The 17,123-nt window shown below is 41.5% G+C and overlaps 1 protein-coding gene across 5 annotated transcripts in view; it reads left to right on the top strand.

Annotated features, from left to right (window-relative positions):
- TTLL11 (tubulin tyrosine ligase like 11) overlaps nt 1-17,123 on the top strand; it is a 272,555-nt gene that overhangs the window by 148,403 nt on the left and 107,029 nt on the right. Inside the window, exon 8 of one of the 5 annotated variants that reach the window (XM_077143091.1) lies at nt 7,525-8,208. The exons of the other annotated variants lie outside the window; for them this stretch is intronic. Within the exon in view, the coding sequence (XP_076999206.1) occupies nt 7,525-7,546 (22 nt within the window). The 3' untranslated portion in view covers nt 7,547-8,208. Of the gene's footprint in view, nt 1-7,524; nt 8,209-17,123 lie in introns of those variants that run through there. 5 annotated transcript variants of the gene reach the window in all.

Raw genomic sequence — 17,123 nt, forward strand, 5'->3', positions numbered from 1 at the left:
AGGCCATGAAAATGAGGGATGAATGGTAGGAAATGAATTTGAAAGGCAGGTTGGAACCAGACTGCAAAAGCCCTTCAGTGTCAGGCTCAGAGGTCAGACTGTATTCCAAGCAGTAGGAAGCATGGAACATTTTAAATTAGAGACATGATCCCCATTTATTCATTCAACATTCAAACAAACATATATTAAGCAATTCTTGTGTACCAGGTACTCTTCTTAGAGTAGGAACTTTGCCTATCTAGATCAAAGATAGACAAGGTTCCTGCTTTCAAGGAGCTTACCTTCTAGGGGAGCAAAACAATACACAAGTAAGCAAATACATCAACAGTAAAATATCAGAGTGAAGTGCTAAGATATGACGGTGCCTGGGGAACTATCCAGTTCCTGGTTTAGAATGGATAGTCAGAAAAGGCCTCTCTGCAAAGATGACAGTTGAGTTGAAATCTGAAGGAGGAAGCAGTCATGCAAGGAGCTAGGGGAAAACTGTCCTAAGCAATAGGAAGGAATAGCTGTGCAGAGATGCTGAAGCTGGATGAGTTTGGTATGTTTGAAATTAAGCATGGGTGGAGTAGGCCAAATTTAAAGGTGAGTGTGGCTGAAGTGGTGAGCAAGGGGAGGCATGGAAGGAGATGATGCTGGAGAGGTAGGCAGGGTTGAATCATGTTGGTGAAGGTAAAGAGTATAGATTTTGTTTAAGGTGCAATGGAAGCCCTGACGACATGATCTGATTTACATTTTTAAAAGGTAACTCAGCAGCTTGGTAGAGATTGGGAGGCAGAGGGGCAGGGTGGAAGCAAGGAAATGGCTTGGTTACTCAGTAGTCTAAGGGCATTGTGATAGTGGTTTGAACTAGCTTTGTAGAAGCAGAGATAGAGAGAAATGGACAGACTCAGAATGTGTTTAGAGGCAGTGTTGACAGGATTACTGCTTGATTCAATGGGGGAGCTGAAGGAAAAAGCAACCAAGGATTCTGGTTCAGGATTTTGGCTTGAGCAACAAAATGGAAATGGAGAAGATGCAGGAGTTGCTGATCTGTGCCACACAAGCATCCCTGGGGGGACAGTCTGAAGGGTGGAGTGGAACAATGAAACAAGAAGGCTCTGTGCCAGTTGGCAGATGAGAAATGAACATTCTGAACAAAGGAGTTTGGCACTGTAGCTATAGAGAAAGGAATCGACTAGGCAGAACATTCCCAGTTTAGTTCAGTAGGCCAGGGGAATCAATGGGGCTGATGAATGAAGAAGCTGGGGAAGTCAAGAACTACTGGTTTGAGAGTGAAACAGTTTAGGTCAAGAATGCACAGGAAGAATAGATTTCAGGGGGAGAAAAGAAATCCAATTTTGGACATGTTGAATTTAGGTAACTGCAGTTGAAAATGTGTCGCTAGACACATTTTTATATGGGCTGTTTACCCATGAGCCAGACCATGTGGGTACAAATTCCAGCTCTACCTGAGTGACTCAAGGCAAGGCACTTAACCTCACTTAGCTTCAGTTCCCCCATGTTTAAAATGGAGGCGTTGGTAGCACCTATACTGTAGATTGAGAGAATTATATGAGACATACACATGAGAGTTTAGCAGGGTGTTGGTACACTGTCAGTGCTCAATAAATGTTGGCTATCATCATCGTTGTTGTTATTATTGACTTTAGAGCCATCAGTGTGTCAGTGGTGGTTGAGGCCTCTGCTGAAGATGAGGTCCTCCAGAGAATGTATGGAGGGTCAAGGATGAACGCATACAGTTATATATGATAATCCTGAGGTTCCCCTTACATGAAAGCTCTTATGAAAACACCAAGTAAGATGATGACAGGTCTCGGCAAAGTTAAAAAAAATTTAATAGGGAAAAAAATGGATGTGAATGGCAGACTTTCAAATGCGTTAGGTTTCAACATTGTGAAATTAATTGGCTCCCAAATATAGCCTGCTCCCGCAGTAATTGGAGTTCTGAGGAGCCTCCAGTTTTGTGTTACCTATAGCCAGCATATCTATGTTCCATGGTGAATAGAAGACCTCTGTGTTTAATTAGAGTTGAATCATGTTTTAAGATGTTAGTAATCTAATTAAAATGATATTTCCCGTTTATATGAAAAATAAAAAGAAAAGCCCAGAAAATGTTTTATGAGCAAGGCATAGTCCGTGCCCTCAAGAAACTCGCAGTCCTGGACAAGAGGTAGATGTGGAAATGATGTTAACACGAGGTGAAAAATGCTATCAGAGTCCAAGGGGTTAGCATACCTCAGAGGAGGCGGTGACTAACTCTTCCGGGTGGGGTCCGGAGGCACTCTTCAGAGAAGATAACATTTAAGGTGGGCCTTGAAGAATGCCAGGCAGAAGGGTGGAGGATGTTAGTTGAAATGGGCAGAACTAGTCAAAGAAGCATGGAAGAGTGTGGTAGCTTCAAAGAATACGGAGTAATTCAGGGGAGCTGGAGGGTATGAATATGGGGTGGAGTGGAGGAAATTTAGTAAGGTTGGCTGGAGCCAGGCTCTAAGAGACTTCGTCACTCAAGAGTTCAGACCTTATTTGGAGGAAGGCAATGGAGAGTATAAAACTTTCCATTTAGGGAATTTAACTTGCAGAGGATGGTGAGAAATGTTTTTTACTGCTCCATGGAAGACTCTGAATTTCATTTCAGAAGTGCAGCCTCTACCCTGAAGATTGCAAGAAACCCTAGACAGTTTTAATGCTGGGGAATCACATGATCAAAGTTGAGAAAAATAGCGAGAGCGAAAGAAAAGTGTGGCGGCTTCTGAAGTAAGAGGGGCCTAAGACTGTAGCCAGGCAGGCCAGTTAGGAGAATGTTGCAGTGGTCCAGGGGAGAACTGAGAAGACCCAGATGAGGACACTGATTGTGGGGACCGTTATGGGAAGCATTTTAACTCTCCACGATGGCTGATTGGGTCTGGGCAAGTAAAGGAGAGAGATAAATGAAGAGAGGAGTTCATAGATCACAGATGATTAGAACCGCAAGAGAGGGAGAAATGGAAAAATAGAGAGGGAGGGTGAGGGAAGAGACTGTAGCTTCCCATGAGCATGGAATTTAATGTGATTTTGAAATAGGATTTATGACTATCAATCCAACACATATTCAAAAAATATAGCATAGCTGTTACAAGCACTTTGCTTGTAAGCCGTACTTTGAGAGACTGGTTAAATGTTTGACCTGTGCCGTTGTTGAAATACCTGAGAATGAACTAGGTTGTTAGGTTCCAGTAAAGAAGGAAAATGAGCCAGGCTGCTTGAAATGGTGGAGGGAAAGCATTTGCCCTTTCTCTACAAATTACCTTTTCAGGTACTACAAGAGATGCATTCACCTCTCGTCCCACCAATCCTCCTCAGCTTCCTTTTAGTAACTTCCTTGAATTCCTTTGCCTTCTGCTCCCTTTATCCTCTCTTGCTGAGCGAAAGTAGAACATGGCATATACAGCAAAGCCTGAACTGATGAGATTCTTTTCAGAGCTGTCACCAGCAGAATGCAGGCGGGTGCAGGAAGGGAGGGGCATAGATGAGCATCAGTGAGTTCCTTGGCACTTGGGGCTAAAGGTCTGTCTTGTTATTTCCTTGTGAAAATTTTTTGAAAACAGTTTTGTATTATGAAATATTTTAATCTTTCAGAAAACAACATAATAGATACTTATGCACTCCTCACCAAAGTCATGCAAATGTGGTTGAGTTTGCCTTATGTTCTTTAGATCTCTTGCTCAGTCCCTCTTTTATTTTTTTTAAAGAAATCAGATATGGCATCCCTTCTTCCCATCCCCCACCCCCAGAAGCACCACTATGTACTTACGCTTTTGCTACACATGAATGCATTTATAAATAATACATGCGACTATTTTGTATATCAATTTTATATAAATGATACAATACTGTATTCTTTTACCACTTGATTTTTTTTAACTTTTGCTCAACATCATGTTTCTGATATTTATCCAATACGATGCATATGAATCTATACTGTATCCCTATTATCCTTTTTAATTGCTGCATAATATTCCATCTGATAAACCACCATTTATTATCTATTTCCTTATTAGTTTACTTACCTCTTCTCTTCCTGAGGGAAAGCCAGGTTGTCCTTCATCTTTGTTCTTACAAACAGTGCTGCAATGAATGTTCCTATATGCACCTCCTGTGCACATGTGCAAGAGTTTCTCAAGGGTAGAAACCTAGATGTAGAAATTGACATCTTCTATTTCACTGATCATTTTTAAATATTGTACTTTCTTTAGTTTGCTGCTATATCCCTTGTACATAGAATGGTGCCTGGTAAATACTAAATAAATACTTATTTTAAAATGAATTGACAAATTACTCCCCAAAGTGATTGTACTAATTTACACTCCCACTGGTTTATACAAGCATTTCATTTCCAACATTCTTGCCAACACGTGCTTCAACCTTGTTAATGTTTTTCAATCTGATGCATATTAAATGGTGTCATAATGTTTTATTTTAACTCCTGTAATTCTTTAATTTGTCTTTATCATTTTTTAGTTAACCTTTTGATAAACAGAAGTTTTCAATTTTAGTAAGGTCAGATGTATAATCCTTTGCTATTTGTTTACTAAATTTATCAGTCTTATGTATTTGCTAAGAATGATAGTTTTATTTTTTCCTTTCTAATCCTTATATCTTTTAATTCTTTTATATGTCTTATTGCCTGAAAGATTGTGGTATCTTTGTCTTGTTCCTCATTTTAAAGGGATTGCTTCTAACATTTTACTGTAGAGTAGGATGTCAGCCGTGGGATTTTGATAAATATCTTTTATCAGGTTATTTTATGCCATCCTTGCAATCCTAGGATAAACTTTGGTAATGACAATATTTTTTTCATCCATTATGGGATTTGCTTCTAGATGTTCTCTTTGGTTCTTTCTTAAATTCATTTTGTCTTTCTGAGTAATTTTTCTTTTCTTAAGGTTTGGTTTTTTTCTTTGAACGTTTAATTATTTTAAACATAATTTTATTTTTTGTAGTTAGTCTTGTCTGTTTGTAGGGACCAATGTCCTCTTCATGCTTTTTTACACTCATTCTATTACCTTGCTTCCATTTGTTTACATAGCCATTCAGTTACCAACACTTATTGAGCAACTTCTATATGCAAATATAGTAGTGTAGGGAAAACGGGGAACCTCTAGACATGAGAGGCTCATTATTCGGTAATACTTGTCATACAATGAATGCTTATAGTCCACAAAGCCCTTGCAGAGAAAAACAATAAAAAAGAAACAGTCAAGAATCCAAGATGTGATGTCAGACAAATCTGGATTCAAATTCTTGCTCCATCAGTTATTTACCATGTCACCATAAGCGAGTTAGTAAACTAATTAATTTCTTGAAGCCCCAGTTAACCTCTCTGTCAAAGCAGGATAAGAATAGCATCTACTTCATATAGCACACATGAATACATGTAATATAAAATGCTTAGCCCAGTATCCAGTACGTAGTGAGAATCAATAAAAAATCACTGTCATTATTATCTGAGTCCATTTTTCCAATTGCTCCTCATGATTGCTTTATGAGATAGGGTATTATTACCATTTGACAGATGTCGTTAGGTCATATGAACATGTGGGAGCATTTAGCAAACTGTATAATATAAAAATGTTGATTTTTATTAATGTATAAAAAAGGGTTTTGAGAAATGTAAAACACCTTGCAAATGGAAAGGATTGTTATTCTCTGGGATGATTTAAACCCAAATTCTTGTCTGCCTTTAGAGGTGTCATTATAAGAATTTAAAATCATATAGAAAACACAGGTGGCTCAGCGGCAGAATTCTTGCCTGCCATACCAGAGACCCGGGTTTGATTCCTGGTGCCTGCCTGGGCCTACAAACCCCAAAAGATCCTATAGAAGATGCAGAGAACACCCTAGCATGTCTGAAAAGGAAAGATCAGAGAATAGATTGCAAATAACAGTAATAATATTAAGGCTTTACTATGATGTTTTTGAAGTCTAAATGATGATACAGGAAAATGTTTCAAAACTATTTGCGCATAGTTCCAATTTTATTTTAAAATGTATGTATATGTGCCTAGAATATATTGGAAGGAAACTCACTAAACTGCTAACAGTGATGAGCTCCAATCCTGTAGGATTATGACAGCTTAAATTTGTTTCTTTAACCTCTTCTGCATACTCCAAGTTTCTACGAGTCTCCTCTGGCAAGTAAAGGAGGGAGCCAGGGTCTCTGGTCAGACCTTTGTGAGGGCAGCTTGGCATCAAGTCCCAGAGGGTTCACGCCAATGGGACCCCTGATCACTGACATGAGCTGGGAGCCTCAGAGATACAATATTGGGGCCCTTCGAGGCCATAAGAGGAGTGGAAGTCTCCCAACTCTCTTTCCACAATCCAACTTGTATAAACAGTCTTAATTATATATCCTCCTGCCAGCCTTTGATGGTTGGGTTTTGATTCTTTCAGCTTGCTGGGATGTACATGCCCTACATGTCCTACTAAACAGCAGTTCTACTATCATTCCGCATTTGAGGATAATGATCCTCCACCATCGGGTCTTCCTGTCTTGATCCTCTCATCTTGCACTTCTCCAAGCTGAGCAATCCTGACCGGCTTGGACAAAACACCTTTGTTTATAATATCTCTTTTGTGCAGTGATTTAGCGCAATCTGGTCCAGTCACTTACAGACTAAGATGTATAAATTACTTCCCAAGATTACTTTTCTCACAAGTGACGAGTAGGGGTCTGCGTACCTGGGAGCCTTCAGAGACCGCATGTTCTGTTCAGGCCAAGGCAGTTATTTTGCAGTGAGTCAGGCTCTGTGCTCTGTGCATTACATGCATTATTTCTTTGTGTTTCTACCTGCTCAATTCATCCGGTTACCTAAGTCAGATACTATGGAGTTTTCCATGCACTCTCAATGAATCTTGTTGAGTTTACCTCCTAGAGACCTCTGGAATCTGTTCACTTCTCTGCAACTTTACCAGCACCACCTATGTCCAGGTCACCATTGTCTCTAGTTTGAGTAGCTCTTAGAATCTCAAAACCTTTTTGTTCCTCATCCACTCTTACCTCCATTTTATCCTCCTTCCTGCAGTTGGAGAGATCTTTTAAAAATTAACATCTAATTGGGTTAAGTTCCAACTGAAAACACTTGAATAGCTTTTCATTTCTCCATAGAATAAAGATAAAACAATTTAAAATTCCTGACAAGTGTTTGCATTATGTAGTCTAGACCAGTGGGCCTCAAAGTGTGGTTCTAGGGTCCCCCTAGGGGTCCCCAAGTTCTTTTCAGGGTATCTGTGAAGTTAAGACTATTTTCATCATCATAATACTAAGGCATTATTTGCCTTTGTTATTGCACTGACTTTCACGCTGATAGTGCAAAGCAGTGGGTCTCCCTAGCACTGCTTAAGATAATGACACCAAACTGCATGGCTAGTCACAGTATTCTTCGCTGTCACACACTCGCCTGTAGTTAAAAAAAAAAAAAGCCAGTTTCACTTAAGAGGGTCCTCAATGAAATAGTAAAAGTTACTAATGTGATTAAATCTTAGGCTTCAAATACACTTCTTTTAAATGTCCTATGTGACAAGATGGCAAGTGAACTACAGCACTTCCACTGACTACTGAAGCACAGTCTTAAGATAAAACATTTGTGCAGTTGTTTGGGCTGCAAGCTGGAATGATTAGAAAGTTCTTTATCATGGAAGAAACAGCTAGCAAAAAACTGTGGTTTTCCAGACTTGGACATTTGGTGCACATTTTCCTGAAAATGAAAGACCAGAGCTTCATACTTCAAAGAGAACATTCTGCACAGCATTTGTTGCAAATGACAAAAATTTGAACTTTAGAAAATTTGTATTTGCCACCATGAGCTTGACAGTTTCCCAATAATTTCCTGATGAGATCAGTGGCGAATTGACGAATGTGATTTTTTATATCATATATTGAAAATGTCTAATATTTGGAAATTCTGCATAATTCAATAAACTATTATTTTCCAAATATCTAGGGCATGATGTTGTATAATTTTGTATGAGTAAAAGATCCATCCAAAGAACAAGACAGAACAATGGATTGAAGAGCAGAGTACAAAAAGTTCATGACATGATTTTGGATTCTATTTTGCAACTAACCTTTAAGAAAGCACCACTTGACAAAATATGGAGTACACTGTATTTTTTTCATAAACTTCACCCCCAAACATATCACAGCAGAATAATGCAGAACCAGATATAAGAATCCAACTATTTCTTAGTAAGCCAGACATTAAGGAAATTTGTAAAAATTTAAAACAGTATTACAAAATTAAAAAAAAGATTTTATTTTGTAAAGTAGCTATTTTTTTACAAAAATGTATCATTGACTTAATAAATATTTTTCAAAGTGAGTTTTAATTTTTATTATGGCAAATTGGTAGATTTGAAGAGTATAAAAGTGTACTGAGACAAAAATATTTGAGAAGCACTGATCTAGAATTTGCCCAACTCTATAGCTCATCTCACATCACTCCTTATATCCCCTGAACCCCCCCAGACCACTTTCTTTCTGTTTTCATCTTAACACCCTTCTGCTTAGGGGCCTTTGTACATGCGATTTCTTCTGCCTAAAACACATTTGCTCTCCGCTCCCCAACCTCTACTCACTCTTAAGATCACAACTCAGGAAAGTCTTCTCTTTCCCTGTATCCACTCTCATTTCCTCCTCTCCCCTGTCTCTGTGTTAATCTATTTCATACATGCTCTTCCACTCTACCTTCGGGGGGAAATTCTCATTATGTCCCTCCTTTATCATTTCCCCTTTGTGTCTATTTTGCAAGTACCACCTCCTCTGCTGTCTTGTCATATTCTATTAATCACCGCCAGCCTGACACAAGAGAGAAGGAGACACTAGCCGACATTTTCAATGCTGAGGGAGCCAGCTGATCAGTCTTCTCCTTGAGATTTCAGACATTTTTAAGAGGGTTCTCACATACCTCTTTACAGTCTCTGATATAATTTACTCTGTGAGATTTTGTGTGGATGTGGAGGTGCGGGGAATGGGGAGGGGGGCGCTTGTTTTTAAGCTCAGGAAAGAAGAGCATCTGCATTTTGTCATTAACAAGGCCAATTTTCCTGTCTCATAGTTGAAAATCCCTGAAGTATGTGCTTATTTTTTGTGTCTACCCAACTTCGCATTTTGATGGTACATCATCTTTTCTCTGAGCTCTAATCCCTTCAAGAGTAAACTCAGATCTCACCTATCCTCAGGGTCTGTAGGAATTAGCCTTAGTATTCCATTTTTCTTTTTTAAAAAAGTGGGTTATCTAGATCTGTCAGTCGACCGTACTACTACGAAAGGTTTGACTAGATTTTCCTTTTGAACTGTTGAGAAAGCCTTTGTAATAGCACAGGCTATCTGTACTGCCGGTTGAGCAGATCTGGGACTGACACTTCTGGATGCTAATCATCCTACACAAGCCTCTTTTCCTCCCTGGACCTAGTTTCCCCATTTGCAAAACGAATGAGCTGGATGTAATGTTCGCTAAAGCTCATCCTGCTCTAAGACTGTAATCCAAGTGTATCCTGAGAACCTGCTATGTTGCAGGCTGAGCTTGGCACCCAGGAAGGATACAGATGCAGGAGATAACACAGCCTGTGTCTCTAAAGAAGAGCACTGTTTTCATGGAAACAAATATATTTCAATCCATGAAAACATTAGACAAGATTCAGACAGTACTTATTTTTATATATGTGTGTATATACTGTGTTGTATTTGTATACAAATATATGTATATATATATAAAATGTTACCTTGTGCCAGGCCCCTGGCTAGATCCTGGGACATGGTGGGGGCATCCGAGGAGAGTGTATAAAGGCCAACTTTCGAGAACTCACTGGCTGGGATTCAGGCTAAATAGATTAAACAGCCATGAGGCCCCCAAAGCCCCACTCATAGGCACTTGGATGAAGGGACTGCCTGAGGCAATGGGGCAGGGGTTGGGGTGGGTTGGGGAATGGTGGCCACGTCCAAATGAGGAGCTTGAGGAAGCCTTCCTGAAAGGATGAGCTATCATCAAGTCTAAATCCTGTGGTGCAGATGGTAAATGCTGTAAGAATCTAGAGAGGAGGGAAGTCAGATCATGCTGCCAAAAGACGATGGCAAGGGTAGGCCTCCACGTGGCTCAGGAGGCAGAGTTCTTGCCTGTCGTGCTGGAAACCCGGGTTCGATTCCAGGCGCTTGTCCATGCAGAATAAAAAGAGGATGGCAAGACAAGAGCCAGGGTAGCACCACAATTTCTTTGCTGGGAGTGTGGTAGGACCAGTGGCATCCTTTGGAAAACTGGGAGACTAGACCAAGGGGTCAGCGAAGTGGCCAGCTGGTATGACAGGAGAAATGACAGGGGGATCTTCTGCGGTGTTTCTCACAGGCTGACTTCCACCGTGCACCAAGTTGTTTAAATAGTTTGTTGACATTTTAGTTCTATACGAGATGGGTATTAAATATTTCTTATAGGTTGGAAAAGCGGGGTGTGTAAGAAATTGGAGAACATATTCTCTCTCCCTTCCCCCCCCCCGTAAGAAGCCTTGTAGTAGTACTAGCAGCTAATTTTAACTTTTCAACCCCTTAGCTTCCTCCGTCTTCTCTCAGGGAGAGGTTTGCCTGTCTATAAGCGCTCTGAGGAAGTCGGAGACTTGGTGCCATTAGCATGTGCTCTCTGCCCCCAAGCACAATAGATCATTACCATGGCTCTTAGGATTTGATAAATGGGGCAGCTGCCGCTCAGGCAATTTCCTAGTGAACGGCTCAGCCAGGTGGAGTGGGAAGATAGCTGGCCTTACTGAACAGGGAAAGCTAATACTAATCATTAGGTCTTTGAACCTTGCTGTGTTATCAATTAATGGTAGAATAAAGTGAAGTGAATAATTAGATTCCAACCCACTGACTGTGCCTCCCTGCTTGAGTACCCTCCATCTACTGACCCTGTAGAGCAGAGTGCAAATTCAGTCACTAAGAAGGACAATGTGGTATAGTAAAACTTACAGCATTAATAACTGCCATCTATTAAAAATATTAAATGAACATTTACTATGTGCCAGACATTATTCTAAGAAGTATGCATTTAACCATCAATCCTCACAACTGAGCTGTGATTCATGGACAGTAGAAATTGTCCATGAATCACATGAATTCAGTAGTGTAGAAATTGCCATGACTATGAGTAGCTTGAACTCAGATTTGCTGGTGACAAAATCCAAGCCCTAACTCCCCTCCATTCGCTTTACACCAGATCCGTGCTGGTTGCTTTATGCACACATTTTTAATCTTCACTCTCCCTGATATGCGGGGAAGTGACATTCATTCTGAATTCACCCACGAGGGACCTCAGGTACAAAGTAACCCAAGTCGCTTGCCAAAGGCCCCTTAGGGAGCCAGAGGCAGAACCAGTTTTTCTGCTTGACACAAAAGCCCACTTTACTCCTTGTGCCAGGCCCCTGGCTAGATCCGGGGACATGGTCCAGACATGAGAAGAGAGCGTATAAAGGTCAACCTTCAAGAGCTCTGGGGCAAGTGTCCTGGGGTCCCGGCTGCTTCAGGACCCCCAGGCTGGCCTGAGGACTGAGGCGACAACATTTTGGCATACATGTAATCGATCAGGCTCTTGTGAAAGCTATGACCTGGGGAGTTAGGAGCTCAGGGTGTCCTAATCCTTGGCCCAGGAAACACTCTGCCACTGCTGTTGACTGGCTGGCCCTCTGTGGGTCATTTCCTGCCTCCAGAACAGGTGAGCTTCAAGGGTTAGCATTCTTTGGTGTTGCTTGATATGGATTTGAGTATATTTCATCACCAGCCAATAAAATTTATCATTTGGTGGTATGCCTTAAACCGTAGGATATGGTTTTAGTAACCGTGTAGCTAAGAAAATAAACCAATTTGTGTATGTATTTTCCCCTGACAAGTTATCACTTTTGGCTACCCTTTTAAGGCCTCAAACCATTTGAGCAGAAGAGAGCTCTGAGAGGCTAAACACTATGAGGAATTGAATATCTTTTTCCCTGCCTGCACAGTTATTGATATTGGATGTTTTATCCCACAATCTACAAATCACAGCATCTGGTACAATCGGATATTTCATTCTGGTACCTCTAGGAGCATGGCTCAATTCTGCTTTGCCACCTGCTGTATGGCCAGACTTGGTTTCACTAGAGCTTGTTGGATAGAACTGGAATGGGTAATCTCTAAAGAATCTCAAATGCTGTGATTTTCTATTTATTGACCTCTCATTAGAGATAGTCTTGGGGGAATGCAATCAATGTTCCTGTGATTCAGATGGCAGACACTTATTCCACCAAATACCAAAGCACAACATTTTAGTCATCTTTTAAATATTGAAATCTTTTCAAAAACTTGCACATATTTGGTTTCTTAATTACAGTAGATATTAAACATTTTTATTTTCATCATTTTGAACATCAAACCATAGAACCTTATTGCCCAGAGGAAGGAATTGTGATCCACAGTTCTACAAATGTCCAAAGAAGCCAAGTAGCCTGCTCGGGATTACCCAGTTGAGAGAGGCAGAGTGTGGTTCCTCAGAACTTACCTCATGCTTCCTTGTCCAGTGCACTTTCTTCTTATCTATTGTGTTCTGACCAATTCTCCTTAAAATTTTGCCTGGGTCTTCTCAGCAGTCAGCATAAGACCTGGCCCAAGTGAGCTATATAAGTCACTATATATGGAACAAATAGATGAGCTTTTATGCCCCCCACCCACCCACCCAATGACCTCAGCATGTTCTGCTTTGTAATATTAGTGTCTGATTCAAAATTTTTGCCCACCTCTTTCCACCATGTTTTCATACACAGCCTTTAGCTGGAAGAGGAGCTACAACTCCTCAGGCTCCCCTTAAATAAAATGAATTTAAGGGAAACTCTCTGCAGTTCTGGGGTCTTTGGGACTCACTTCGTGCTTGGAGGCCCTGCTTTGATAGCTAAAGTTGTTTGAAACTGAATATTCTGCTGAAAATCGCAAAGGCTGCCTCTAACATGCTAAAGATTATATTTTGCCTGAATGAGAGTAAATGACACATTTTACACTAATGTGGCAAAAGTATGTTGTGTGTATATGCGTGGAATTGAGTAAAAGTTTTAAAAATAATTTATCATTTCTATAAATAACTGGCATCAGATTTTCTCGAAGTAGTAGCCCTTAGCAAAGGCTGGTTGAAAGGTAATTGTAAGGCAAAATTCTTATGTTTCTAAATCTCAGACTTAACCAGGCATCCCATATCCCTCTCCACCCCCACCCCCTTCCATTATTCTCCATCACCCATTATGATATTTTAAGACTGTGGTTCATGGAATGCTTCCATTGAAAACACCTGGATGCATGTTATTGAATCAGAGACTCTGGGCTCAAGGCTAGAAATACACATTTTTAATTAGACCCTGAGTAAGATCTTAAGCACACCAAGGCTTGAAAGCTATTGGCCTAGAGAACTCCAGAACATGGAATATACCAGATCATTCGTGACCAAGTCTTGCTATCTCACCCGCATCACCTTCTACCTCCCAGTGATCTCTATTGAAATACTGAATAAATGGTAACTAACAACCCTAACAACTCTAGATGCTCTTCCTTCTATTTGGAATACTGTTTCTACCCTTTCTTTGTCTAGTCAGCTTCTAGTCTTCCAACAACATTTTGTTCAGGGGGATGTCCCCCGCAGAGGTCTTCCCTGCATTCTCCTAGCTTAAAAAAAAAAAAAAAAAAAAGCCCTTCTTGTGTGTTCTTTTAATATGTTCTATTTTATTTCAAAACCATCAGGTTATGAGTTCTTACCTGTAGACTAGGAACTTCCTGAGGGCAGAAAACGGATACCATATATTTCCAGATTTCTTTGCCTGACACTGCCTGGCAGTTAGTAGAAACTCCACAAATGTTTTTTTTGAAACTTAGTGATCCAAACAGCTGGATCCGAGTCCAGGGAGAAGCAGTTTAAAGAGGCTCATGGTGCTGACTTTGTTGAAAAAAATAATAACCATGAAGTTCAAATTCCAGGGCCAAGAGGAAAGCCTGGAGGATAAAAATAATAATACAAATAAATACATATCTAATTATCTATGTATCTATCTATCCATCCATGCAGAGGGTGTGCTGTGTGCCAGATGCTGTGCTAAAAGCATCATGAGCATGATTTCTGTTAATTCTTATCATAGTGCCATAAGGTAAGGTACTATTATTTTCTCTATTTTGTGGGTGAGCAAACTGAGGCTTAGAGATACGAAGCAGTGCGCCTAAACGCATATCAATTGGTAGGGCAAAAGCCAAGCTCTAAAGCCAGCTTTGTTTACTAGCAAAACTCCTGCTCCAAATTTGAGCAGAAAGAGCAGCTGAAGGTAGACTCTTGGCACCACATTGATGGGGGGGGAGAGACAGGTTTTGTTGACAGAGGATTGGACCTGAAGTCTCCAGCTTTGAGACTTCGCACATGCTACCTCTCCTCCCTGTGCCTCAAATTCCTCAACTGTACCCTGGTGGTAAGAAGAGCATCCTTTTATGGGGTTGTAGGGAGGGACCTCAGACCGGTTAAGTCTTTCTCACAGTGCCTGGAACCCAGCCAGTGCTTCCAAGATGTTGGCTGTCATTACCCGCCACGGGGTTGTTATGAGAATGAAAGGAATTATTGAATATGAATAAATCCTTAGTCAACCATATAGCACTGAACAAAAGAAGGGAGGAGCTATTTTCAGATTTTAAACAAAGAGGGGGTCAGCAGAGACCAGAAGGCCAGTGCCGAGCGCATGGAGATGGCAGGGAGCATTTTGGAGCCCCTGGTGCTCTGTGCCCGGACCCTTTGTGCTGGACCCAGTGCCTGAGCAGCGCAGGCCCTCCCCACGGCTGGTATTGGCAGACCTGGGCCCCTCTGAAGCATTGACTCTTTACATCTAAAACATCTTGGCTCCTTCCTGGCAGGAGCGTGTAAAGGGGGAACTTCAAAGTGTATGTCAGGATCCCCTTCTGGCTCCAAAGATTAAAAAACCCCTCAAGAGACGAAATAACCTCAGAGCTTTCACATGGGTAAACTGGTATCTTTTGAGAGGAACACAGACCCTGGAAGAGATTGATATGACATAGCTCCTGTGGCACAAGAAAAGCGGGTTAAGAAAGATGACTGCTTTATCTTTTAAAGAATGGGTCTGGGCCTTTCATCCTCAGATTAGAGGCCCTGGAAGCCAGGCTTTTGCCCATGAATGGGTGATGTTCTTAAACAAAGGATGAGATTGGAGGAGGGGAAAGGGGAGGTGGGGGGAGACACGACTGCCTTCCATTCATTCATTCCACAAATTTCCACTGAGTAGATGCCATTCCAGGTATTGGGCTAGACTCGCTGGATTGAGAGATTCAAAAGACCATTCTTTGCCACTGAGGCACATGCAGTCTAACCAGGAAGACAGGTATGGGAGCTGGCCTGGAGTGAGGCTACGGGAGGCTGTGAGAAGCTAGGGAAGGAAGCAACTTGCTCTGCCTGGGGCTGTCAGAAGGGCTTTTCTAAGGAGAGAACCTTTGAATTTGAAGAATGAGGAGGAGGAAAGAGAGTGTCCCAGGCAGAGGGAAGTGCATGAACACAGACTCAGAGCCATGAAAGGGCTTGTCCTGGAAATATGAGAAGGATTGGTAGGGGCTGGGGCAGGCAGAGGGAGAGGGAAAGCTGTGGAGTTCAGGGGCCCAGGCAGCAGCAGCCCTTGCCCAGCAGATCTGGGAATCCTCCAGTGGACTGGGAGAGGCCCAGAGTGTCCTAGCACCACGGTGACATGGAGACCCTTTCTCTGGGTTTCTAATTGTTTCTTTTCTTCCTAAGCTTCAATCTTAGAAAAAAGTACAACCCATCCTCTGTTTGTCATGTTCTTTGGCACCTGAGTCTTTCCTCCACAAAGGTCATGGTGGAATACCTGGGAGCTGAAATTCTGCTGGCGATACTAGAGATCTATAAAAAGAGCGTTTCAGAGGAGAAATGAAGAGCAAATCACGTATGTCTTGCTCTTCCTCTCCTTCAGCTGAGCCTGTTCTCCTTGCCATGATGACAGAAAATTCTTGTAATGAGATGACATAGTTGGATTAAAACAGGTGAAAAAGAAACAAAATCAATATTTTGCAATTTATTTTATTATATAGAGCCCCCAAACTTGCTTACAGACATTTTGGCTAGCTACCAGCCCCTTGTGACAAATGACTGTTTCAGGGAGAGTTAAGATGTCTCTCACGAGCTGGAGGAAATCTCCGGAACAAATTTTAGATGATAAAGGTAGCTGGGCTTGACAATTTCGCTCAGGTTTGAAAAAAGAATGCTTGTTATCCCCACAGGTATTTCTACAGGAAATTGCCTGGGCCTGTTTTTCTCTCCTCTTTCTGGAAGTGCCCAATTTCACTCTGACCCCTGCCTTTTCATCAGGGCTCTCCCCAAAGTGATTCTTTCCACTGGCTGTCTTCTGTTTCATTTTCAAACTCCTCGTCTTCATTTGCAGAACTCTCACCTGCCCTTCCCCTTGTCTTGCTTTGCTGAGTCTTTTTCATTCACCTCTGATAGGCTTCTTCTCAACATCTTCTAACTCTTAATTTAAATCATGTTTGAAATAAACCAACCAAAAGACAACACTGTGCAGTGCAAAGAACTCAGGAAATGGGAATCAAGGCGGACTGAGCTACTGTCTTTGCCCCCTTTCCCTGCCCCCAGTTGTAAATCAGTATCATGATAGTGTTGGAGAATGTGGCATTTGGATAAGAAGAGAACAATCCTGTCTACAAATTCCCTGGAATTGCTACAGGCTGAGCACTGACTCTGCACAGGCAGTGTGCTGAATCCTGGGAGCATGAGTGAGGAGGAAGCTATCCCCACTTGGAGGTGTCTGGGTAGGTTTTATGCAAGGCCAATTGCCACTCCAGCAGAGAGCAGTCACCAGGAGAAGAGAAATTCTGGTGTTTGAGGAAGAAAACTAGAGGCAGTGGGACCCTGGAAAGAAAGCCCAAACTTGAGCCAGGCAAATCAGGATAGTAATCTCTGTCTGTTTGTTTGTTTTTGGAGGGGGCACCTGGATACAAGATTGGAAACTGGAGTCATTTCCTTAGCCATATGACCTGGGCAAGCCTCTTATTCTCACCTCCCAGTTTCTGC

Source organism: Tamandua tetradactyla, chromosome 2, assembly GCF_023851605.1.
Source record: "Tamandua tetradactyla isolate mTamTet1 chromosome 2, mTamTet1.pri, whole genome shotgun sequence".
Lineage (NCBI taxonomy): Eukaryota > Metazoa > Chordata > Mammalia > Pilosa > Myrmecophagidae > Tamandua > Tamandua tetradactyla.